At 38.3% G+C, this 26,637-nt stretch overlaps 2 protein-coding genes across 2 annotated transcripts; one reads left to right on the top strand and one right to left on the bottom strand.

The window, feature by feature from the left end:
- The first annotated feature begins 967 nt into the window (after window positions 1-967).
- LOC138910112 (uncharacterized) lies at window positions 968-1,504 on the top strand. The gene has a single exon (XM_070201335.1). The coding sequence runs from the start codon at window positions 968-970 to the stop codon at window positions 1,502-1,504; it is 537 nt and encodes a 178-aa protein (XP_070057436.1).
- Window positions 1,505-8,388: 6,884 nt separating this feature from the next.
- On the bottom strand, window positions 8,389-9,572 carry LOC104118685 (dof zinc finger protein DOF3.2-like). The gene has a single exon (XM_009629990.3). It carries the CDS (start codon window positions 9,499-9,501, stop codon window positions 8,641-8,643), a length of 861 nt encoding a protein of 286 aa, XP_009628285.1. The 5' UTR covers window positions 9,502-9,572; the 3' UTR covers window positions 8,389-8,640.
- Window positions 9,573-26,637: the final 17,065 nt, after the last annotated feature.

The raw sequence follows: 26,637 nt of genomic DNA on the forward strand, positions 1-26,637 counted from the left end.
ATAACACCTAGAACTACGAATTGAACCGCAAAACGAATGAAATTTTTAAGAAAACTTTAAAACTTATATTTTTACAACTGGACGTCCGAATCATCTCAAATCAACTCCGATTCTCATCAAATTGGGAAGACAAGTCATAAATATTATAGTGGACCTATACCGGGCTCCGGAACCAAAATACAGACCTGAGGTCAATAAATCCAACATCAGTAATTTCTTAAAAATCATTAAGCTTTCAAGCTTTTAATGTTTCATCAAAATTCCATATCTCGGGCTAGGGACCTTGGAATTCGATTTCGGGCATACGCCCAAGTCCCAAATCACAATGCGGACCTACCAGAATTGTCAAAATACTGATCCGGGTCCATTTACTCAAAATATTGACCAAAGTCAACTCAGTTGAGTTTTAAAGCTCTATTTCACATTTTAATCTATCTTTTCACATAAAAACTTTCCGAAAAATTGTACGGACTGCACACATAAGTCAAGGAATGATACATGGTGCTTTTCGAGGTTTTAGAACATAGAATTACTTATTAAATTTAAAGATGACATTTTGGATCATCACAGTGGGGGAGCACAGACCCCCACCGCACATGCTCATGGGCAGACAACTATTGTATATTAGACCCAGGGTGCACTACTCGTGGGTGGAGCCCAGCCAGTGGCAGCAGCTACACTTTAGCCCAGGCCAGATGTAGCCGTTGATCGGAAAAAACTATTGGACAGATGGACTAGACTACATCCTCCTGTCTTTAGGGGTGAGAGACATGAGGATCCCCAGGATTTCATTGATCAGTGCAAGGATAAACTGTACAACATGAGGATATTAGAGTCTCATAGGGTAGACTTTGCTACTTTTCAGCTAGAGGGCAAAGCCCGTAGATGGTGGTAGTCTTATGTTCTTGGTAGACCAACAGATTCTCCTCCCATGACTTGGGACAGGTTCACCCGTATTTTCCTGGACATGTATATTCCACCCTCTCAGAGGGAAGAGTTGCGGTTTCAGTTTGAGAAGCTCCAGCAGAGTCAGATGTCAGTGACCGATTATGAGGCAAGGTTCTCTGAGTTATCTCGCCATGCACTTATGATACTCCCTACTGAGGCGGAGAGAGTGCGGAGGTTTGTTGCAGGTTTACATATTGGTATTCAGGCCACTATGGTTAGAAAGGTTGAGATAGGTACTTCTTATGAGCTAGTCGTGGAGATAGCCCGCATGATTGAGGGTGTACGTCAGCGGAGTCGAGAACAGGTTATGAGAGATAAGCGGTTCAGGTATTCTAGAGAGTTCAGAGGTGCTCCGTCTGCAGGCAGAGGTCAGTTCGGGAGAGGACGATCAAGCAGGCCCCCATATCCAACACCACCGCCTCCTCGAGGTGCTCTAGTGCGACCCTATCTCAGTGCTATACCAGACAGTTCTTATCGCCACCAGCTATTCAAGGTCCTCCGAGTGGGTATTCAGTTCCCTAGAGCCAGACTTTTAGTCAGCAGCCCATCACACTGAAGAGTTGTTACGAGTGCGGGGATCCCAGTCACATACGAAGATTTTGCCCAGGCTTCGGGGTAAACTAGTGTAACAGGGTCAGCAACCTATGATTACCGGACAAGTTGTTCCACCAGTTGTCCGACCACCAAGAGGTGGAGGACAGGTGGGTAGGGGTCGTCCTAGAGGTGGAGGTCAGCTAGGTGCAGGCCAGCCAGTTGTCTCTCCAGCTCGGTTCTATACTTTTCCGTCCAGACCAGATGTAGAGGCCTCAAATGCCATGATTACAGGTATTATTTCTATGTGCGGCAAAGATGCCTCAGTATTATTTGATCCAGGATCTACGTATTCATATGTGTCATCTCTATTTGCTCCATTCCTGGGTATTTCTCATGAGTCCTTGAGTACTCCTGTTTATGTGTCCACTCCTGTGGGCGATTCTGTTGTTCTGAACCAGATCTACCGGTCCTGTATTATTACATTCTGTGGTTATGAAACTAGAGCAGATCTCCTATTGCTTGAGATGACTGACTTTGAAATTATTCTGGGCATGGACTGGTTATCTCCATATCATGCTATTCTAGATTGTCATGCCAAAATTGTTACCTTGGTTATTCCAGCATTACCTAAGCTGGAGTGGAAGGGTTCGTCTGTTAGTTCATTTAATCGAGTTATTTATTTTATAAAGGTTCAACACATGGTTAAGAAGGTTTGTTTATCTTATCTAGCTTATGTTCGGGATACTACTGTAGAGACTCCTGCTATTGATTCAGTGCCTGTAGTTCGGGAGTTCTCCGATGTATTTCCTTCAGATCTTCCAGGTATGCCACCTTATCATGATATTGATTTCTGTATTGACTTGGCTCCAGATACCCAGCCTATATCTATCCCAACGTATCGCATGGCTCTGAAAGAATTGAAAGAACAATTGCAGAGTTACTAGCCAAAGGGTTCGTCAGACCGAGTGTATCGCCATGGGGTGCACCAGTATTATTTGTGAAGAAGAAGGATGGAACAATACGGATGTGTATTGATTATCGCCAATTGAACAAAGTCACTATTAAGACCAAGTACCCGTTGCCGCGTATTGATGATCTATTTGACCAGTTGCAGGGTGCTAGGGTGTTCTCTAAGATGGTCGGGTACCATCAGTTGAATATTCGGGATTCAGATGTTCCGAAGGCTACTTTCCGAACTAGATATGGTCATTATGAGTTTCTGGTGATGTCCTTCAGTTTAACTAATGTCCCGACAGCATTTATGGATCTGATGAACAGGGTATTCAGGCCATAAATTGATTCGTTTGTCATTGTCTCATTGATGACATTTTGATCTACTCGCACAATAAGGAGGAGCATGAGCAGCATATGAGAGTAGTGCTTCAGATGTTGCGGGAACAAAAGCTATATGCTAAGTTCTCTAAATATGAGTTTTGGCTAGAGTCTGTAGCATTTTTGGGGCATATTGTATCGGGCGAAGATATTAAGGTTGATCCCAAAAAGATTTAGGCAGTTCAGAACTGGCATCGTCCTACTTCGGCGACCGAGATCAGGAGATTTCTGGGTTTAGCAGGTTATTATCATCGGTTCGTGGAGGGTTTTTCATCTATTGCAGAACCTTTGACCAAATTAACCCAAAAAGGTGCTCCGTTTTGATGGTCTGATGATTGTGAGGTGAGATTTCAGAAGCTCAAGACAGCAGTGACTACAACACCAGTGTTAGTGTTGCCTTCCGGTTTGGGGATGTATACAATATATTGTGACGCTTCACGCGTTGGTTTGGGTTGTGTATTAATGCAGGAAGGGCGACTTATTGCATATGCTTCATGTCATCTGAAGCCCCACGAGAAGAATTATCCGGTACATGATTTGGAGTTAGCTGCGATTGTTCATGCTCTTAAGATTTGGAGGCATTATCTTTATGGGGTGTCTTGTGAAGTTTACACTGATCGTCGCAGTTTGCAGCATTTGTTCAAGTATAGAGGCCTAAATTTGAGGCAGCGCAGATGGCTGGAATTACTAAAAGATTATGATATTACTATCCTATATCATTCGGGCAAAGCAAATATGGTTGCAGACGCCTTGAGTAGAAAGGCGGGGAGTATGGGTAGTTTGGCTTTCATTTCAGCAGAGGAGAGGCCATTAGCTTTGGATATTCGGTCCTTGGCTAATAGACTTGTGAGGTTGGATATTTTAGAGCCCAGCCGAGTTCTTGTATGTGTTGTAGCTCAGTCTTCACTATTTGAACAAATCAAGGCTCGCCAGTATGATGATCCACACTTAATGGTTCTTTGAGAAACGGTACTACGGGGTGGTGCCAAGAAAGTTACTATTGGAGCGGATGGTGTTCTGCGACTCCATGATCGTCTATGTGTTCCTAATATGGATGGACTGAGGAAGAAGATCCTAGAGGAGGCACACAGTTTCCGGTATTCTATTCATCCAGGTGCTACGAAGATGTATCGTGATTTGAGGCAGCTTTATTGGTGGAGGTGAATGAAAAAGGACATAGTCAAGTATGTAGCTAGATGTCTAAATTGCCAACAAGTTAAATATGGGCACCAGAGGCCAGGTGGCCTATTTCAGCAGATGACTATACCAGAGTGGAAATGGGAACGCATCACTATGGACTTTGTAGTTGGGTTTCCGCGGACATTACGGAAGTTTGATGCAGTTTGGGTCATTGTCGCCGGGTTGACCAAGTCGGCACACTTCATTCCGGTTGTGACTACGTATACTTCAGATAGGTTGGCTCAGATATATATATTCAGGAGATAGTTCAGTTGCATGGTGTGCCAATTTCCTTCATATCATATAGAGGCCCTCAGTTTACTTCACATTTCTGGAGAGCAATACAGAGTGAATTGGAGACCCGTATAGAGCTCAGCACAGCCTTTCATCCGCAGACCGACGAGCAGTCAGAGCGGACAATTTCGATTTTGGAGGATATGCTCAGGGCATGTGTGATTGACTTTGGAGGTCAGTGGGATCATTTCTTGCCTTTGGTCGAGTTTGCTTATAATAATAGTTACCAATCCAGCATCGAGATAGCTCCATTTGAGGCTTTATATGGCCGACGATGTCGTTCGCCCATCGGGTGGTTTGAGCCCGGTGAGGCTAAGTTATATGGTATTGATTTGGTGAAGGATGCCATGGAAAAGGTAAAGTTGATTCAGGAGCGACTTCATACATCGCAGTCCAGATAGAAGAGTTACGCAGATCAGAAAGCGCGATTTATCATTTATGGTAGGTGAAAAAGTTCTTTTGAAAGTTTTGCCGATGAAGGGAATCATGAGATTTGGGAAAAAGGAGAAATTGAGCCCAAGGTTTATAGGCCCATTTGAAGTGTTGAAACGAGTTGGGGAGGTTGCTTATGAGCTTGCATTGCCTTCCAGTCTATCGGGAGTTCATCCGATTTTCCATGTATCTATGCTCCGGAAGTATCATGACGACCTATCACATGTGTTAGACTTCAGCACAGTTCAACTAGATAATAGTTTGGGCTATGAAGAAGAACTAGTTGCCATTATTGATAAACATGTTCGCCAGTTGAGGTCCAAGAGGATTTCTACAGCAAAAGTCCAGTGGAGGGGCCAACCAGTCGAGGAAGCGACTTGGGTGGTCGAGGAAAACATGCAGAGCAGATATCCACACTTATTCAGCACTTCAGGTATAATTCTAAACCCGTTCGAGGATGAACGTTTGTTTAAGAGGTGGAGAATATAATGACCCAACCGGTCATTTTGACTTTTAGAACCCCGTTCCCTAAAAATAAAACTTCCCGTATATGCTTTTAATGATTTATGACTTGCGGGGATGATTGGTTCGGGATTTGGAAGTGTTTGGGTTGAAATCAGAACACTTGGTTCCTTAAGTTGGCTTTAAAAGAGCAAGTTTGACTTTGGTCAACATTTTGAGAAAACGACCCCGGAATAGAATTTTGACGATTCCAACAGCTTCGCATGGTGATTTTGGACTTAGGAGCGTGTTCGAAATTTTATTTGGAAGTCCATAGTTAATTTAGGCTTGAAATGGCTAAAATAGGAATTTAAGTTTGGAAGTTTCACCGGGGAGTTGACTTTTTGATATCGGAGTCGGAATCCAGTTCTGAAAATTTTCATAGCTCCGTTATGTCATTTATGACTTGTGTGCAAAATTTAAGGTCAATCGGACTTGATTTAATAGGTTTCGACATCGAATGCAGAAGTTGAAAAATTTAAGTTTTATTAAGCTTGAATTAGAGCATAATTCGTGATTTTAGTGTTGTTTTATGTGATTTGAGATTTAAAATAAGTTCGTATGATATTTTAGGATTTGTTGGTATATTTGATTGAGGTCCCTAGGGCCTCGGGTGAGTTTCAGATGGTTAACAGATCAAAAGTTGGACTTAAAAGGCTGCTGCAATTTTTTTCTTTTCTGCTGGATATTCTGGGCTGTGATCGAGCCCAGAAATCGAGCCCTGGGTCGACGGCCAGGGTCGAAGCCAGGGACGAGGCTCTGGATCGAAGCCATGATCGAAGGCCTAGCTCGAGGGCCATGATCGAAGGCAAGGCTCAAGGTTAGGGTCGAGACCCAAGATCGAGGGTCACAATCGAAGGCCCAGGCTCGATGCCATGATCGAGGTCATGACCGAGGCCCAGGCTCGAGGGCCATGATCGAAGCCACGATCGAGGCCTAGTTTCGAAGGCTGCCTGAGCAGATCTATAAAGGAGGGAACTTCATCCCATTTGCCATTTTTGACGAACTTGAGCTTGAGTAGAGGTGACTTTTGACAGATTTTCAAGGAAAGACATTGGGGTAAGTGATTCTAACTCGGATTTGGTCTATATACACAAATATATCATTATTTTTACCATTTAATTAGTGTTTTGAGATTGAAATTTGGAAATTTTTTAGAAATCTCATAGAAACGGATTTTTGAGATTTCGGTATCGATTCAGAGTAGGATTTGAGTGAAACTGGTATGGTTGGACTCGTAATTGAATGGGTTGTCGGATTTCGTAACTTTCACCGGATTCTGAGACGTGGGCCCCACTGACAAATTTTAAATTAATTTCGAGATTTTTATTGAAAATATAGTATTTTCTTATAGAATTAATTCCTATAAATTTTAGTGATTGTATCGAATTATTTTTGGTTGGATTCGAGCCAATCAAAATTGGATAATCGAGGAAAAGGCCTACTAGTGTATTAAATTGGAGCAAGACGAGGTAAATCTCTTGTCTAATTTTGTGAGGGGAAAATTACCTCATAGGTGATTAAATTAATAATTATTGTTAATTGTGGGGGCTACGTACGCACGAGGTACCGAGAGTCCGTGCGCAGCTACTATTAATGCTAAAGTCCAGGTAGTTTAGGACTCAAAAGTATGAATTACTTGTGTAAACTGTATTCTTTACTTAATTAAATTATTTGATATATATATATATTATGAATTGTTAGGGAAGATATTAAAGGATGAAAATCTCATATGCTTGATTTTCTGTTTAATTAAGTAATTGTTAAGAGAAATTGTTCTTCCTCCCGAATTTATCTTATAATAAATATACTCTCTTTCCGGAGGTACATAAGAAAATGTCCTCCTTTCTTATGGAGCGGGCTGAACGCCTCGGCAGGATAGATGCATCTATGGATCATGCCGCACGCCCCTCGGCAGTGTACACGACACTCTGGATCGGACCGTACGACCTCGGCAGAAATCATGCACAATAATAATAATTACACGATACTTTGATAGTTTATTGCAGCTTGTGAAGCTAATTAAAAAATTGAAAATCTTTGGAATTTAAAGAATTATTATCCCTACTTGCTAAAGAATTATTGTTATTCATGTAAATAAGAATAATTAATAAATTGAAAATTTATTGGAATTGAAGGAATTTAATATATATTGAGAATTGTTGCAATTGAAAGATGTTAATTATTTCTGCTGGTTAAATAAATTATTGTTATATTCTGTGAATCATGCTGATTTAGATATTCTAGTTTTATTTCAATTATTATTATTATTGACCCATAGTGAGTGTCAAAGTCGGTCATCTCGTCTCTACCACTTTGAGATTAGGCTTGATACTTACTGGGTACACGTTATTTACGTAGTCATACTACACTTGTTGTACTTTTTGTGCACGACCTGAGGCAAGTACTAGTGGGGGACCTATCGTCTTACACCCACGTTACCCAGGGGCATAGTGGTGAGCTGCCTTTCTCAGCCGTTCTGCAGCTACCAGTGTCTCTTCTTGCATTTTATTCTGTCTATTTTTATTTCAGATAGTATTTGGAGTTTTGTATAATCTACTAGATGCTCATACACTTGTGACACCAGGTATTGGCACACACATTGGTAGAATTTGGAATTGTATTATTTTCTTGGATTTAAGTTAATTAGTATCTTTTCAATTTTCTTTAATATTTCTAGAAAAATAATAAAATTACTTAGAAAATTATTCTGAAAATAATTGATATATGTTTAATTTATTTGTTGGCTTGCCTAGCTGTAGTGTTGGGTGCATATGCACAATGGCAGAGTCAAAATTTAAACTTTATGAATTTGGGATTCCAGGACAACTATGTACAAGTGCTAATAAATGGATTCAGAAATAAATTTGTATTTGTACGTGCTTAGTAGAAATCCGAACACATATACATGGTTTGAGCTAAAGTCCTACCTATTCTCCCTCCTCCCCGTATGTATGTATATATATAACATTTTATAAGCATATATAGTTACGTTATACTTTTAGCACATCCATTCTATTCTCCATCCCACCCTCTCATATTGGCTTTGAATGTCACTGTATATATGTCAAAGTACCCCATGTGTCATAATTGCCTGATTCTGAACAATTTTTGACTTTATAAGCTATAACATACCATTCCAGCACAAGTACTTAATGCATGATGAAATAAGGCAAAAGAAGTGTATTCAATCCATAAGAATGCAATTGCATCTTCTTTTTCTTTTCTCTTTAGGTACGTATATTCTTATGTATTATAATCTGTAATAGTCTCTTTCAGTGATAATGTGACAGCTAACAGCTAACTGCCATTTTTAAGTAAGATGAAGTATATAACCCCCCCTCCCCCCACCCCTCCAAAAAATAAAAAAAAATAAGAGAAAGAATAAGACCCTTTTACACCTTAGAATTAAATTAGGCTTCAAGGTCTCGTAAAAATTTCATAGCTAGATAGATCAAATGAGCAACCGTAGTTATTGTCACTGGCTAAATTTGCTGTCGAAATCTTCAGCTGATCATTATCTTCAAAAATTGATCCGAATTCTTGAAACTGCATCGTTGGTTGCCACGCAAAACTTGTGTTATAATCAAATTCTTCCCCTTGCCCCATTATTTCATCCCCGATCATGGCTTGCATTTCAACAAAGCTTGGGTTAAAATCAAGAAAATCTTGTCCACTTACTTCATGAATTGAACCACCTCCTTGTATCCGTTCCTCCTGAAGGAAACCACAAGGATAATCTTGATAATTACCCATAATTATGGTGTCATCCAATTGACTCTCATTCTCAAAAGAACTTGGATTAACCAAGCTATCTAATGAAGGAGAATTTGATAAGCTTGCTCCAATAGAACAATAATCTTGATCAGCCAAGGGAGATTCTTGAAGAATATTATCTTGATCATGATCATTATCATTTGTTGTACCTTGGTTCAAGTACTTGGCGAAAACATCGGCCAGATCAATGTCAGCTCCGGCAGCTTCATTGCCGGAGAGGGTGGGATTCAGTGTTAGAAGGGTATTATCGTCTTTTCTAGCGGATCTTGAACGTCGACTTTTCCGACAACCGCCGCCAACGGGGACGTTTCGGAGAGAACCACCCTTAGTCCAGTATCTCCGGCAAGCTTTGCAAAAATACCTAGGTTGTGACAAACTATAGTTGTTGTAGTAACAAAACTTTGTGTTGGTAGAGGCACACCTAGGACAATTTGGTGCATGTTCAACGTTGGACTTTCGGTTTCTCTCCATCATGATCACTGGCCTTGAAGGGAACGCTAGCATGTTTGTGAAAATTATCACTCTTCAAAGAGTAAAAAAATTTAGATACAGAAGATAGAAAGAGAGGGAGAGAGTATGTGGGATTGACTAGGGGTAGTGGGGTTATATATAGATTTAGCTAGAGAGTAAATTGCAGGACTTAGTCCTTGAAGTTTGGCTTATGATATATTTGGTCCATCATGTTTAGGTTGTGTCCAACTTGCACACTTGTCACTCCATGATAGTACTGCAATTTATTGGTGGTCCATCATGTTTGAAATAACTTATATTAGGAAGAATTATCTAGTCTTAAATTGGAAGGGAAAGTGATCATTTTTAACACAAAGTTGAAGGAAGGAAATGGTTTTTACACTCATAACTACTCTCCTCCTCCTATTTCATGTGGCGGTTTTCAAATTACGGATGTCAAACTATTTAACATTTTTATGAATTCAAATATGAATTCTTTAACTTCTTTTTAATAAAGAATTATATATTTAAAGTACATAATAAACATTATAAGTCACAACAATTATATAATTCTAAAATATTTAAACGTTAACGATCAAAAAAAAATCTTTGATTCCCCAAAGTTGACGGTGCCACATAAAATAAAACAACGAGAGTAAAATTAACTGATCAATTCAAGAGGTTGATACAACGTGAATTTTAGGACCAAATTGGACGTTAAATAAAACTTCAGGGGGTAAAAGGAATCACTAGTAGTATAGGTTATGCTCCCACTGGGTGGGGGTTAGAATAGGGGCCCGAGAATTGTGAAGGGACCCCTACATCTGCATGAGAATGTTTTAGGGGAAGGAGGAAGTGAGAGAGTGGGAATTAAAGAAGGTTATGTGTATAGGAACCCGGATTGGGGTAAGTATTCGTTAATCATTAATTAAAATTTTCAAGTTCGAGTTCTGAATATGAAATTATCTTTGTTAAGGAGCATTTTACTTGTAATTGTGAATCTTCTCAAACGTAACTTAGCTGGATTTCAATACAAATATCGAATACCTAAAAGAAAATACTAATGAAAAAAAGAAGAAGGTCATGCATGTGTAGAGTAGAAAGGCTGTAAACAGATCGTGGGCGGTTTGAGTTTGCGAGCCGTTAGGTTCAAGAAAGAGTGTATTAACCCCCCATGTGAATATGTGAATTATTCACAAGGGCCCCTCTCAGTACTCTACATGGTTTTTTTGACAAAGGAAGGAAGATATTTCACTGTTTCATAGGCGGATTATTAGTAGATGTCTATACGTCTTTTTTCAAATTGGTGCTACTTGTGTGTCATTCCCTTATTGGGTGATTATGAGCGTGATTGATGTTTATAGTCAAAACTTCTACTAGTTGTCATTACCCTTTCTCACTACTAAACCCTATCAATTGACTAAGTTGCCCCTATCCCGTTTCTTTTCAAGTTTCAAAATTAGGTATAGGCTGCCTTTTAATATTAGACGCTTTACTTTAGGTTTTGTGTAGGCTATATTAACAAAAGGATTAATTGTCTTCATAATTAGCAACTAACTAGGTGGGGAAGCAATCGTCTAGACAAATATTGATTGCAAAAATTAATGCATGAGTTTAAGGATACATTTATCAAACACAACTATAGTAATTAAGATATCTTCTGCAGTTACATCATATGGTTAAGTAGGTGGATAAGTAAATACATATATGATGACTGATCACCTTTTATATCTTGCCTAGCTACCCTAGAACTATCAATCCTTAACTTGATGTGTTGTAATATTCTTCTCTTTCGATCTTGCATAAATATTTTGTATAAAAATATTCTTTATTCTTTTGTAATACCCTCAATATGTATTAATTAACATTGTGGTCTCCTTGGATAGTAAGTGAATTTTACTACTGCCTAAAGAACCTTTTGCAAAACAGATGTCATGATTGAAAATTTCACTTTGGCCTGCATATTAATTAAGTTATATGGTTACTGAAGAAATTTAATGAGTTTTTTTTACCAAAATAGCCGTCCCAAGCTCTCCTACTTCCTTCAACTAGTAATAAGATATTAATATTGTCATATGGTAACCTTATATCATCGATGCATCCATTAAGTACTTTAGACCTCGGCTAGTTTAAGCTCTCCAAATATTCATGACACTAATCAATTGGATTGTAAATGACCTAGTTCTTTGTAAATAGTATAGGGTAGCAAGGTAGTATTAAAATAACTTACTTTAATTCATCGTATCAATACATTGTGTTTATGAGCACGACTACCCCCGTATAATTTAAAACTTGTATTTTAATTCACTGTTTTTCTATCATAATAATGATACGATGAATTATGACTTAACCTAATAGCTGACGCTTGTTAATAATCATTAATCATTTAATCAAGAGATTTTTTGTATTTTTAAGAAGATGAACAAATGTAGTGTTTCTTAAACCTAAAAGGTACTCTCTCGTGTCCACGATGAATTTTACACTCCCTTTAAAAAATAATAAATGAAGTATATATTTTATCATAATACCCATAAAAAGTCTTAGAAAATGATTTAGAAAATGAGTAATTAATGATAGAGGTAAAATAAGAAGAAAAAAAGTTTATTTTTCTCTTAATTGCTAAAATAAATAAGTAAAAATAAAAATATATATTTAATATAGTAAACAAATAAAAGTGGACATAATAGGTGAATGGATTATTTTTAGTAGGCATCATTAGCTGAAATATACTTTACTAGTAATCTTTGATGATTAACGTAGGGGCAAATATGGAAAACCACGTCGGCACGTAGGAAGGGCTAAATGCAGTGCACTTTTCAGCATGCATGGGAATTATCAACGAAGAATTAAAGCAGAGGAAAGCATGTTGCATTGCACGTGCAGGATCTGCTAAGTAACGTCTTCCTTTTCTTTAATTATTATTTTTAATTCCTAATCGAATAGGAGTAATTTTTAATAGTGCACCAAATTAAAAATTAAGGGGTTCATTAGAAGTCATTCTCAAAAGTTGGTAACTCAGATCCGCGTTTTGATAAAGTCAAACTATTTATTCAACGTCAATTAGAGTATTGATATGGAAGTCAACCTTTGTATATATATTTTTTTTTGTTAAAGTTTTCAGGATCATTAGAGGCGGATCTAGAGTGAAATATTAATTTTGGGTTCATGTAAATCTAATAGCTTTTGTTCAGAACTTTTATATATATTGATAAATTCATTGAATATTTATAAAAATTTAATTGTTGATCCAGTAATATATTATCATATATGTAACTTGTTGTATAAAGGAAGCCATAAGTTTCAAATCTGGATTGGCATTTGACACTCATGAACATTTATTTTTCATTATCCTTACAGTTTGTGCCAGTTACCAAAGAGTTAGAATCAATAAAGAAACATATAGAGGTTCTTGAGTTACGTTGTCTAAACTGGGTTTCTTTTTTTTGCAATCTTTCTTTAGGGTTTACAGTTTTCGAATGCCATAATAATTGGATATATTTTGAATGAAAGAGGATTTTACTGAAGAAAATAGGGAGCGTTTATTTTTCCAAACAAGTATTGCCTTTTGTAATATGGCCATTATTTTGTCAAATGGAGTCCATCTCACGTAAGCATAAGCATCTTTGCAAAGTGTAGACTTTGTTGGTAATATTCTTTGGGACCCAAAAATATTGCATTGTGTGTTGGACATCATTTGCACAAGTTGTATCTCTTCTTTTACACCTAAGAGGTCAAGACTTTTTGCCTATAAAAGGAAGGCCATTAGTTCATTTTAGATACACCAACAAGACTTGTCTTCAATTCTTGTTTCTTCCTTTCTTCCTTTATTAAGAGTGTTTTGTATGAGAGTTAGTGTTGGGAAGCACTTGTGTGAACCCTTTCTTTGGAGGTTATTCTCTTAAGGTATTTGGGATTAATTAGAGTGTTTACTCTAATTTTGTACTCTCTTTTGTACTCTTATTGTTATAGTAAATTGCTCTTCTCCGCTTGTGAATGTAGGTCACTTTGACCGAACCACGTTAAATTTGTGTCTTCTTTATCTACTTTAATTGTCGTTGTTATCAACTTCCATTGTCTTTGTTATTGTCATTATACCGTTGTTTGGCTAAATTTCGCACTATCCGGGTTCCTGATCCTAACAAATTGGTATCAGAGGCGGATCTAACCGGGTTAGTTTCAATAGCCAAAATGACTCTAACAAAGACCTATGTTGAGAAATTTGACCGAAGAACAAGCTTCAGAATGTGGCAATTAAAGATGGAAGCTATCCTAATTCAGGATGGCTTAGACTTGGCGTTACAAGGAAAGAAGAAGAAGCCGGATAAAATGACGGACGAGGAGTTTACCATCATAGACAAAAAGGCAAAAGCAGGTATTATTTTAAATTTCTCAAATGAGGTTTTACGTGAAGTTTCTGTAGAAACCTAGCTAAAGGCATGTGGGAAAAATTGAAAACCTTATATATGAAGAGGACGGTGGAAAATAGACTTTACCTGAAGCAGAAGCTTTATACAATTCGTATGAGTGAAGATACCTCTATTCTCTCTCATCTTGACACCTTTGATTCCATTCTTATGGATTTGAGTAATATAGATGCTGAAATTAAAGATGAGGATCAAGCTGTGTTACTGCTTTGTTCTCTACCCCCATCTTTTAAGCATATAAGAGATACTATGCTTTATGCAAAGGATAATATCTCTTATAAGGATATTAAATCTATCTTAAAATCAAAAGAACAGATAGATAGTGATATTACTGGGGAAGCTAGTGGAACTCAAGCGGAAGTTGGCTTGTTTGTTAGGGGCAAATCCAACTCCAATTCTAGATACAATAATTTAGAGTGTCGCTATTGTCATAAGAAAGATCACAATATTTCTGAATGCTATAAACTGAAAAATAAAGAAAAGCATAAAGAAAGAAAAAATGAGCACAAAAATACTGACACCGCCGAAGCTAGTATAGCAACTGATGAGATTGAGGGAACTATATTTTTAGCAATTGAAACTAGTTTCAGATTAGACAATGAGTGAATTTTAGATTCCGGTTGTTCATATCATGTGTGTCCTAGCAGGGACTTATTTTCTACATATGATTCAGTTGCAGGTGGAGTTTTTCAATTGGGTAACAATGTTACTTGTAACGTTATTGGCAAAAGTACAATTCGGGTTAGAATGCACGATGATGTGGTGAGAACTCTCACCGATGTTAGATATGTTCCTGAGTTGAAGAAAAATCTCATCTCTCTAGGCACTTTAGAATCCCTTGGGTGCAAATTCACCGGTGAAGGTGGAGTTTTGAAAATTTTTCAAGGTGCTCGTTTGATCATGAAAGCACACAGATCTGGTTCGTTGTATACTTTATTGGGATCCACTGTTATATGCCCTACTACAGTTTCGGTATCAGACAATTTGTCTGATTTTGATGGCATTAAATTTTGACATATGCCCATTCGGGCTTTTGCGGAGAAAGTGGAGCAAATTTACTATATTATCCAAAATTAGGCCAAGGTACAGATTTGTAATATGGCCATTATTTTGTCAAATGGAGTCCATCTCACATAAGTATAAGCATCTTTGCAAACTGTAGACTTTGTTGGCAATATTCTATGGGACCCAAAAATATTGCATTGTGTGTTGGACATCATTTGCACAAGTTGTATCTCTTCTTTTATACCTAACAGGTCAAGATTTTTTTGCCTATAAAAGGGAAGGCCATTAGTTCATTTTAGATACACCAACAAGACTTGTCTTCAATTCTTGTTTCTTCCTTTCTTCTTTTATTAAGAGTGTTTTGTATGAGAGTTAGTGTTGGGAAGCACTTGTGTGAACCCTTTCTTTGGAGTGATCTTGTGAGGTTATTCTCTTAGAGTATTTGGGATTAATTAGAGTGTTTACTCTAATTTTGTACTCTCTTTTATACTCTTATTGTTATAGTAAATTGCTCTTCTCCGCTTGTAGACGTAGGTCACTTTGACCGAACCACGTTAAATTTGTGTCTGATCCTAACACCTTTGTAAGTCTTGTTTAGCCTATATGGCTATATAGCAGAGAAATACATGAGGGTTAGCTTGGGAAGACAGCCATTAGCAAAACAAATTTGGGGATATATTTTAACACTTCAAGTTTTATATGTTACTACTATAAGATGCATTCCAAGAAAAAGAATACAATAGGTTCGAAGCTGTTTTTGACTAGTTTACAAATATATAAAGTAGGAACCACGTTATGTACAAGCATTCCATTTGAAAACTTTTTTCTTTTAGGTTATTTCGAAGGATATTTTAAACTACTAAATCATGTATAATTTAGCATCCACAGAAGATTATCAAGTTATATTCCACATATATCTCGTGCTTGTTCCATCAGTACTCTGTACTTAGTGGTATAAATTGTAAAAATGCTTCAATCACAACTGGGAAGAAGAACAATAAAACTCATGTGTAAGTTTGGTAGATCAAGTGAGCATGTGAGATTTAAGAATTAATGACTTCTTGCCTTTTGCTTATCATCAACAATTCTAATAAGGTTATTATAACGTCTGCATATGCCATGGTGATAAGGATCATAACTTCCTATCCCTACTTTTGTGGGTACATACTTTATTGGTTTAGTGACAGTATTTATCTGTCTTCTTTATTTTATTAGTGTTAATGAAAAAAATTACGTTAATGATTGAAAACTCAGTTAAAAATACACATCTTTGAATATTGAAGTGGATTGGATTAGATTTTTAAAAGCCGCGAATGTTTTATAATAGTATTACAACTGGAATTGTGTACAACAATTTGTAGCATCCTAACATTAATAAAAAGGGTATCATATAAGCTGATATAGCGTATAAACTCTAAGAAATACCACAAGATATTATATCAATTAATATATGACGTAAGTACAGGTAATTAAACTATTATAGAGAATTTTCAGAATTTGGGATATATGCGACCTTCACATTTCCCTCTCTCCCTCAAATCAGTTTGGGGTAATATTTCAAAAATTTTAAAAATGTAACAATCATGTTTTGGCCCAAAATCACCAATTGAGGTGATTTTGGGATTTGGGATCTTGTCAAAATGTGGGCACAATCTATGGCCAAACATGTGTTTGCCAAATAAATCCCAAATTTATTTTGGCAAAACTCATGGCCAAACGAGTCCTAAAACTTTTCTTAATTTTCAATTTTTAACTAGATATCAGTAGAGTTTTTTTTTTAGTTTTTTAAAAACCCGAAAAATAATTTTGAAGTAGTTTTAGTTTTTGCAAAAACAAAAATTGAAAAAACAATCGCAGAGAAAACACCTGGTTTATTAAACAAATGTCAATCTTTATCAGGTATATATTTGAGGAAACTCCGTGGAAGTTTGATAATATGATTCAATCTCATTATTTTCGAATTTGCTATACACCTAGGTTGTTTAACTAATTCCTTAATCCGCATGTTCCTTTTCATTAACCTTGTTATATTGTTCTCGTCTGATACTAAGCCTCTTATTGATGTGATATAACACAAAAATTATATAAACAAATAAAACCAGACAAAAGAAGTTCAAAAGTATGGGTCGGTGACTCAGTTACTTGTTATAGTCTTCTGTTGGAGAGGAAAATAAATTCACGTGGGATGTTGTGCATCATTTTCGTGAGATTATGTGAAGGAGAAGGAGATGAGAAGAGAATAACATTCTGCATCACATTCATAATTTAAATTTTATTAGTTTCATCGTAGATGATACAGTATTGATTGACGATATATATGTGAGGCGGTGTCAACGACAAGTTAGAGGTTTGGAGATAGACCCTAGAGTCTAAAGGGTTCAGATTGAGAAGGACTAAGACAAAATACTTGGAGTGCAAGTTCAGGGATGCGCCGGAGGGAGCGAACATGGACGTGAGGCTCGATTCACAAGTCATCCCCAAGAGAGGGAGTTACAAATACCTTGGGTCCGTTATCTAGAAGACTGAAAAAATCGACGAGGATGTCACACATCGTATTGGGGCGGGTAGATGAAATGGAGATTAACGTCCAACGTCTTGCGTGACAAGAATGTGCCACCAAAACTTAAATGCAAGTTCTACAGAGTGGTGGTTAGACTGGCTATGCTGTATGGGACAGAGTGCTGGCCAGTCAAGAATCCCTATATCCAGAAGTGAAAAATAGTAGAAATGAAGACGTTGAGATGGATATGCCGGCATACTAGGTTGGATAAGATTAGGAATGAAGATATCCGGATTAAGGTGGGTGTGGCTCCCATCGAGGAGAAGATGCGGGAAGAGAGGCTTAATGGTTAGTGCATATGAAGAGGAGAAACTTAGATGTGCCCACCCTAAGGAGGTGTGAACGATTTCTTTGGTGGGTATGAGAAGAGGTAGAGGACGACCTAAAAAGCGTCGGGGAGAGGTGTTCAGGGAAGACATGGAGCAACTTCAGCTTACCCAGGACATGGCCCTTGAGAGGAGGGTGTGGAGGTCAAGAATTATGGTAGAAGGTTAGTAGGTAGTCGAACATTATTCTGTCTCGTACCAGGGGGTTTCACGGTTAGTCGGATAATGTCTTATTTTTAGACTGCTAGTATCTCATGCGGTTTCCTATTATCTTGTCGATGTTACTGCTTGTTGCTATTACTTCCTTCCGCCTAATTGTTTCTGGTACTTCGATTATGTTACTTTCTTTCTTGTTTCTATTGTTACTTTTCATCTTCTTGAGCTGAGGGTCTACCAGAAATAGTATTTCTACCTCCTAAGGATAGGGGTAAGGTCTATGTATACACTATATATTCTCCCCAGACCCTACTTATGGGACTCTAGCGCGCTTGTTGTTGTTGTTGATTAGTTTCAATTTTTAATATTCTTATCATTGAATGAATTACACTTTTAATATTATGAATTTAAAATATAATATTTAAAGTTCTAGTGATTTTTGATATATATACTCCCTTTGTTTCAATTTATGTGAGCCTATTTGACTCGATACGGAGTTTAAGAAAAGAGAGAAGACTTTTGAACTTGTGTAAAATGAAACATATATTTTGTGTGGATATAAATCATTGCACAAAGGTAAATTGTTTCCAAATAGGGAAGGGGGTAATTCTTTTTGGCACAGATTAAAAAAAAAAATAGGTTCACATAAATTGAAACGGAAAGAATTATTTTTTGTATATAAAAATACAGGTTTAGTTAAACCCATTTAATCCGTGCTCTATCTCAGTGTCAGTAGTCTTCACGTCTCAAATTTGCTGATGTGTTAATGTCCATCTAAGATGTCACAACATAACGGTTTATACTTCACTCCACATTAAAAATTTCCTTTTCCTGTCAAAACTTAATTGAAAATCTGCAGAATATAGGCCCATATACCTCATGTCCCCTTAGTTCCCCAACCTCAAAGAACAAATTAAAAAACTACTTGTGACCAATGTAAATTAATTGACATTGTTAAAATTTACAAGTAATGTTACATAAAGTTTTACGCTTGTTTAGATTGGGCTATACGAAGACCGGAGATGGGCAAGGGTTACGTAGATGTGAGAATTACTCTTTACGCATAGGTGGTAGAGGATGCTTATTTATCATCCAACCTATGTTGTCAATTTGCTCCTGAGCTATTCAAAATGGATAACTTTGTCATTCGTTTCGTTCTTTGTCCAAAAGTAGTTTTTATTGTTAGTCAAGTAGTTTAAAAATATCCTACTCGCACTATTGACGATTGCTCGAGCTCGGATAAAAACACAATTTAAAATAAGTGAAAACGACCAGTTTCGCGCATGAATTATTTGAAAATGGAAAACTTTTGTCCTCGTATATTTCGATAAAAAATCTGAAAAAATACATACGTGAATCAGTAACATTACCCAATTCAAAACCCATCTCCTAATTAATTTTCGAAAATTTTGTTCAACTCGGCTAATTAGTACCATCTGGTATGATGGATAAGTAAAAATGGGATAAAATTAAGTACCGTCTTATTTCTTGTTTGTTACTAATTCTGGGATAGCTTATCCCATGGTTAAATTAGTACCGAGATAACTTATATCTGCTAGATAGTGGAATACTAATCCCGAGATAAGTTATCCTGGATAAAGCAGTAAAATTAACAATCTCAGGATTAATACAACATACCAAATAGTCAATAAGAAATAATACCAGAATAACTAATTTCAGCATAACTAATTCCAGTATAACAAATTCTAGCATAACTAATCCCATCATAACTTGTCTTCAAACCAAATAACCCCTTAAGAAGAATGAGTGACTTGGAATATTCAGTAATGTTGGGATTGATCAGGGACGCCTCCAATCAAACGTTCGAGGAGGCATTTTCATATATACCCACTTTTGGAGCTATCATTGAAGTTATACATGCATTGCATGAAAATTTGCAAAGTATACCCGCTCGGATGTGAAGTAGTTCGATCTCTTTAATACAACTTCAGAAATCAAATTTGAAATTCTTCTAGCTTTCACATACAACTTCAAAAATTCGAATATGAAGTAGTTCAATCCTTCAATGCAACTTTAGAAATTAAATCTAAAGTTCTTCTATATTTTAAGGCAGAATAGCCTAAATGGCACCTCTACTTGTGCCACTTTGTCATACCTGTCCCAAAACTTATCAATTTATCAAGTGAACACTTAGACTCGTTCAAACCCTGTATAATAAATGCTTATGACACGGGGCTGATTCTATGTGTCATATTTGGCTTTAGTGCATGATTCACATGCCTGTATTGGGCGTGAGGGCAGTTGAAAGATCCCTAACGGTAATATTGTGACCTATTTAACGACCATCTTCTTCTTTCTACCTCATTCTCCATTGTTGAATATGATAGAAGCTCATTTCTATCCAAATCTGATGCCTTTTTCTTTCTCGTGTTAACTTCAACAGTCAAAAATTGAATTTCTTTCCTCAGATTCTTCATTGCCCATCCATTTCTATCATCTCCTTTTCTTTTCAAGGTCTATTTTTTCTTCTTATCCAGCAAGAAATAAGCTACTTCCACTTCTTCTCCTTCAGCAATGAAGAAGGAACCTTTGTGTTATTGTGGAGTTGCTGCCGATCTTAAAATATCACGAACACCCACCAATCCTGGAAGAAGGTTCCTAGACTGCCGAAGATATGAGATTGGTGAAGGTTGTGGCTTTTTCCGATGGGTTGATCCTGTGATTGAGGAAGAACACTACAAGACTCTTCTTGTGAGTCTTATTAAAAAGAGTGATCGATGACATTGTCAGAGAAGACAAGAAAGGTTGAAGTTTAGAGTTGCTGCTATTATAATTGCGGTTGTAGTTGTTCTAATGTTAGCTCTTATATTATGTGTTTAGGCATTATGGCCCGCCAGTGTTATGTTCTTCTTAGATTTTGCCTTTGGGGCAGGGTGTTATGAAATGGTGCATGAGGGGCGGTTGCCAGAGATAGCTGTGTGCAGCGGTTCAGAATCGAATGGGTATTTCTAATGTTGATGGCTCGAGAAAGATGATCTTCGAAGAGGCTTAGAGTCAGTAACATTTTATTTGTTCAGGTGCTCTGGAGATGCATTTTGATTTGATGCAACAGTTGGGCAGTAAAGTATGAGGGAAGACATGACGGGAAGGATTTCGCGGTGGTTGAAGTACTAGCAGGTCAAGTAGGAGAAATATAGGTTGAGAATCTGCTTAAAGGAGATGGTTTAACCGAAGTAAGAGTAGAATATTAGCATATGGATTCTGTGATAGGGTAGTCACGCGCCTTGAGAAAGTATAGAATGGTTTGGAACCGTGATAGAATGTGATTTGGCCTACAGACTTTATTTGGAGTGATGGTTACTGTATGAAGAAAGATTGAATATGGCAGAAAGGAGTTTGTTTGAAATGAAGAGGGATGTGAAGATCTGATTATCGTTTCATGCGCAATATGACTTGAATTCGGAAGGTATTGTTGAACTTTCAGTTGATGTCAATAGGGAAAGTGCAGACTTATACAAATAGTGGGCGAGCATGAGCTCAGGAGAATTTACTAATTACATGGTCATTGCACCCAGTGCAGCGTCGTTGGAAGATGTCGGTAAGGAATTCCACATGTGGGTTATCTCCTGTGAGCAGTTAGCGGTGGTGTGATGTTTATAAAGCTTCTGCGAGGAATATTACTTGCTACCCGGTAAGATGTCGAGTGTGTGACAGTGGCTGGAGATTCAGAATGTTCATGAAAAGCTTCACAAAAGACATCAGGAAATTTGGCGGGTTAACGGTGCAAGATCATGGTAATTGAGAAGGAGAAATCCTTGCGGGTTCTAAGTTTATATAATTGCAGCTTAATGCTAAGTGGGGGAGCCTGCTATTGACAATTTAATTTCATGGTTATGTGTTAAATTTTAGTTTTGGTCAGAGACATACTTGTGGATCGGTTATGACTTGCAGAGATGGAGATCGAGGATGACTCGAGTAAGAAAATTCCTGAATACAGGTTATATGGTACTTTATAGAAATACGGAAATCATGGAATTATTAAATTGTTATTTTGAAGAACGTAGTGCACACGAAGTATGAATTTGATTAGTGGTGTAAAGATAGGGTTACTTCTTTGGGGGTTGTTGTGCTGATGGGGCTTGTTCCTTTCGGCCCGTTTGGGCGGTGCAATTTAGATTTGAGAAAAGTGGGTGACTCCCGAGAAAATTTTAATGGATTTGAGAATTATATATAGCAATTGAGAATGTTTTCGGACTTATATATGGATTAAATATGAGATTTGCATTTGAAGGTGTCGGGACTTGCGGTAATTTTTTATGACTATGGATTCTACATTTCAGTATAAGAAAGGAAAGAGGAACAATTTTAAATTCACATACGGTATTTTCAGAGTGAGTGCTACAATTGTGGTATTTATGGGGTAATTATGATGTTATGAGACTTCACAAAAATTTTGGTGGCAATATTCTTGGGTTTGGTGACCTGCGTGGCTTGGTCGAGTTAGAGGGATTAAGTTCTGATAGCTTGGTTATGTGCAAATAGATTTTAAAGTGTTCTTAATTGTTTCTACCATGGGTTGAACCAGATATATTCTACCGGTGTAGGGAACTTATTGTGTATTATGAATTCCTCCTGGAAGAAAGCAAGATGAAGGTTACTGAATGACTGAGTATGTAATTTACTGGTTACCCAAAGTTGATAATGAGATTCTCGTGCTTGTCACATGATGGCATGATAGATGTGGTATGTGGCGCGAGATTAAGATTTACATGTACAAGGTGGCAGTTCATTCTTGAAAGGAAGATCACGAATTTTGGACAAAATGGTCAATTTCAGATAATTAGATGAATGTTATAACTGCTCGGTAATCCTTGAGAAGGGTGCGCATTTCAAAAGGCGCATTGTGTTTTGACTTATGGATGTTCATTGGTATTGCAGTATTCACCTGGTTGATAGACTGCTGATATTCAAATTATTGCTATGTGGCACAGAAAAATTATGAAAGTATTCCTCATGGGAAGATCGTGAATAGAAGATGTGTTAGTCATTCTAGTGCTGGAGTTAGGACCAGTTACGGTGATCCATGTGTTTGATGAATTTGGAGACTAGGAGTTCTCAGAAGTATATTGTTTCGGGTTGCCGCCTGTTTGAGGTGAGTGTTTTATTTTAACTTAGTGGAGGCACTAGTTGCATTAATTATTTGTGATAGCTACGCGCTATAAGTGTGCATATATTGAGGTTTGAGCCAATGTGCGGGCATCAGGGCAAGTATTCATACTCGAAAGAATGCTTAGGCTATAATATGCCTAGAGTTGACTGTTAAGCGTAAAGTTATAATGTTTCTCTTGTTCGTACCTTTGTTGAGAACTATCTGGGCTACATTTGAGGTTACAAAGAGGCTAATTCCCCTGAATAAATGGGGTATTTACTATTTATGCATTAACTTGTCTATTGGAGGCGAGCTTTCAGAAGCTCAAGACTGCCTTAACTACGACGCCAGTGTTGGTGTTGCCTACAGGTTCAGGATCTTATACGGTATATTGTGATGCATCTCTTATTGGACTTGGTGCGGTATTGATGCAGGATGGCAGGGTGATTGCATATGCGTCATGACAGTTGAAGGTTCACGAGAAGAATTACCCTGTTCATGACTTAGAGCTGGTAGCCATTGTTCATGTGCTTAAGATTTGGAGGCACTATCTTTACGGCGTGTCGTATGAGGTATTCACGGATCATTGGAGCTTGCAATATGTGTTCAAACAAAAGGAACTCAATTTTAGGTAGAGGGGGTGGTTGGAGCTATTGAAAGACTATGATATTACCATCTTGTGTCATTCCGGGAAGGCCAATGTGGTGGCCGATGCCTTGAATAGAAAGTCAGCGAGTATAGGCAGCCTTGCATACATTCCAGTCGGTGATAGACCGCTTGCATTAGATGTTCAGGCCTTGTCCAATCAGTTCATGCGATTGGATGTTTTTGAGCCCAGTCGTGTTCTAGCTTGTACATTCGCTCGGTCTTCCTTGTTTGAGCGCATCAGGGAGCGGCAGTATGATGACCCTCATTTGCTTGTCCTTAGGGACACAGTACGGCACGGTGATGCAAAGCAGGTTAGGGTAGGAGATGATGGGGTTTTGAGGATGCAGGGTCATGTTTGCGTGCCTAATGTGGATGAACTTCGTGAATTGATTCTTGAGGAGGCTCACAGTTCCCGGTATTCTTTTCATCCGGGCGCCGCCAAGATGTATCAAGACTTGCGGTAGCATTTTTAGCGGAGGAGGATGAAGAAGGATATAGTTGCGTATGTAGCTCGGTGTCTAAATTGTCAGTAGGTAAAGTGTGAGCATCAGAGACCTGGTGGTTTGCTTTAGAAGTTGGAGATTCCTGAGTGGAAGTGGGAACGTATCACTATGGATTTCGTTGTTGGACTCCTACGGGCTCAGAGGAAGTTCGATGCAGTTTGGGTCATTGTGGACAGGCTGACCAAGTTAGCGCACTTCATTCCTGTGGCAGTTACCTATTCTTCAGAGCGGTTGGTAAAGATTTACATCCATGAGATCGTCCGTCTTCATGATGTGCTCGTGCCTATCATTTCTGATCGAGGTACGCAGTTCACCTCGCACTTTTGGAGGGCAGTACACCGTGAGTTGGGCACACAGGTTGAGTTGAGCACAACATTTCATCCTCAGACGGACGGACAGTCCGAGTGCATTATTCAAATATTGGAGGATATGCTCCGCGCTTGTGTTATAGACTTCGGAGGTTCTTGGGATCAGTACTTGTCGCTTGCAGAGTTTACCTACAACAACAACTACCAGTCGAGCATTCAGATGGCTCCCTATGAGGCATTATATAGTAGGCGATGCCGATCTCCAGTTAGATGGTTCGAGCTGGGGGAGGCTCGGTTGTTGGGTACAGATTTAGTACAAGATTCCTTGGATAAGGTCAAGATTATTCAGGATCGACTTCGCACAGCTCAGTCCAGGCAGAAGAGTTATGCCAACCGTAGAGTTTGTGATGTTGCATTCATGGTCGGAGAGAGAGTGTTTCTTCGGGTATCACCCATGAAGGGTGTGATGAGGTTTGGAAAGAAGGGCAAGTTGAGCCCTAGGTATATCGGCCTTTTGAGATTCTTGATAGAGTGGGAGAGGTGGCTTACAGGCTTGCGTTGCCACCGGGTTTATCAGCAGTTCATCCGGTGTTCCATGTGTCCATGTTCCGGAAATATCACGGCGATCCGTCCCATGTACTGGATTTCAGCTCTATCCAGTTGGACAAGGATTTGACTTACGAGAAGGAGCCGGTGGCTATTCTAGCCCGACAGGTTCGTCAGTTGAGGTCGAAGAGTTATCCTTGAGTCCGAGTGCCATGGAGAGGTCAGCCCATCAAGGCAGCTACTTGAGAGTCCTAGTCGGACATACGGAGTAGATATCCCCACCTGTTCACCAGCCTAGGTACTTTTCTATGTCCGTTCGAGGACGAACGGTTATTTTAGAGGTAGAGAATATGATGAACCGATAGGTCATCTCATGTTTTAAACCTAATTCTGCGCTATGAAGACTTAAATACCTCATTCTAGCCTTCCTCGATTTACGTGTGCAGTCCGAGTATTTTTCCGGAAAGCTTTTATGTTAAAAACTGAGAAAATATGAAATTTTTGTCTTAAAACCCACTTGAGTTGACTTCGGTCAACATTTTGAGCAAACGGACCCGGATTTATATTTTGACGGTCCCGGTGGGTCTGTGTCGTGATTTGGGACTTGGGCGTATGCCCGGAATCGAATTCGGAAGTCCCTAGCCCGAGTTACCGTACTTTGTTGGAATTTGAAAGTTAAATGCTTAATGACTTTGAAATGTTTGACCAATATTTGATTTTTTGGATATCGGGTCCGTATTTTGGTTCCAAAACCCAGTATAGGTCCAATACTATATTCATGACTTGTCTGTCAAATTTGGGAAGAAACGGAGTTGGTTTGACGTGATTCGGACGTCCGGTTGTTAATATAGCAATTCTAAAGTTTCTTGAAAATTTCATTTGATTTTGGTGTCTGATTCATAGTTCTAGGTATTATTTTGGCGATTTAATCGCGCGAACAAGTTCGTATGATGTTTTAGAGTTATGTGCATATTTGGTTTTGAGCCCCGAGGGCTCGGGTGAGTTTCGGATAGGCTACAGAGTGGTTTGGACTTAGAAAACTCAGTTGGTTCTGCAATTTCTGGTAACTGGTGTCTAATCTCTCAATTGCAAGATCAGTGTTCGCATTTGCGAACATTCCCCAATCCTGACAGGCTCGCATTTGCAAGCAAATTCTTCGCATTTGCGAAGAGTACCTGGGTCAGCATGAGTTCGCATTTGCGATGAAGAGGTCGCAATTGCGGGGAGGCTAGAGTTCGCATTTGTGAACAATACTTCGCATTTGCAAAGTGGGACAGGGGGTACAATGATTGCAATTGCGATCAAACGGTCGCATTTGCGGAAGGTGAAAGTTTGTATTTGTGAACAAATCATTGCAAATACGATGACATCAGGAATGGAAGGGGCTTCGCATTTGCGACTGTTTCTTCGCATTTGCGAACCCCAGGCCACAAATGCGACATCTGCAACTGATCAAAATGGGAGTTAGACGGGATTTTTGTTCATTCTTCAAATTTTCAAAACAAGAAACCCCTAGAGGCGCTTTTTCAAAGAATACTTCTTCCCCAAATCATTGGTAAGTGATTCTAATCCATTTTCTTTCAATCTTTCACTACATTTTCTAA

The sequence above is a fragment of the Nicotiana tomentosiformis genome, chromosome 4, assembly GCF_000390325.3.
Source record: "Nicotiana tomentosiformis chromosome 4, ASM39032v3, whole genome shotgun sequence".
Taxonomy (NCBI): Eukaryota; Viridiplantae; Streptophyta; class Magnoliopsida; order Solanales; family Solanaceae; genus Nicotiana; species Nicotiana tomentosiformis.

Coding starts and splice junctions, on each gene's coding strand:
- LOC138910112 (XM_070201335.1), top strand. CDS start 968: ATGTATATTCCACCCTCTCAGAGGGAAGAGTTGCGGTTTCAGTTTGAG.
- LOC104118685 (XM_009629990.3), bottom strand. CDS start 9,501: ATGCTAGCGTTCCCTTCAAGGCCAGTGATCATGATGGAGAGAAACCGA.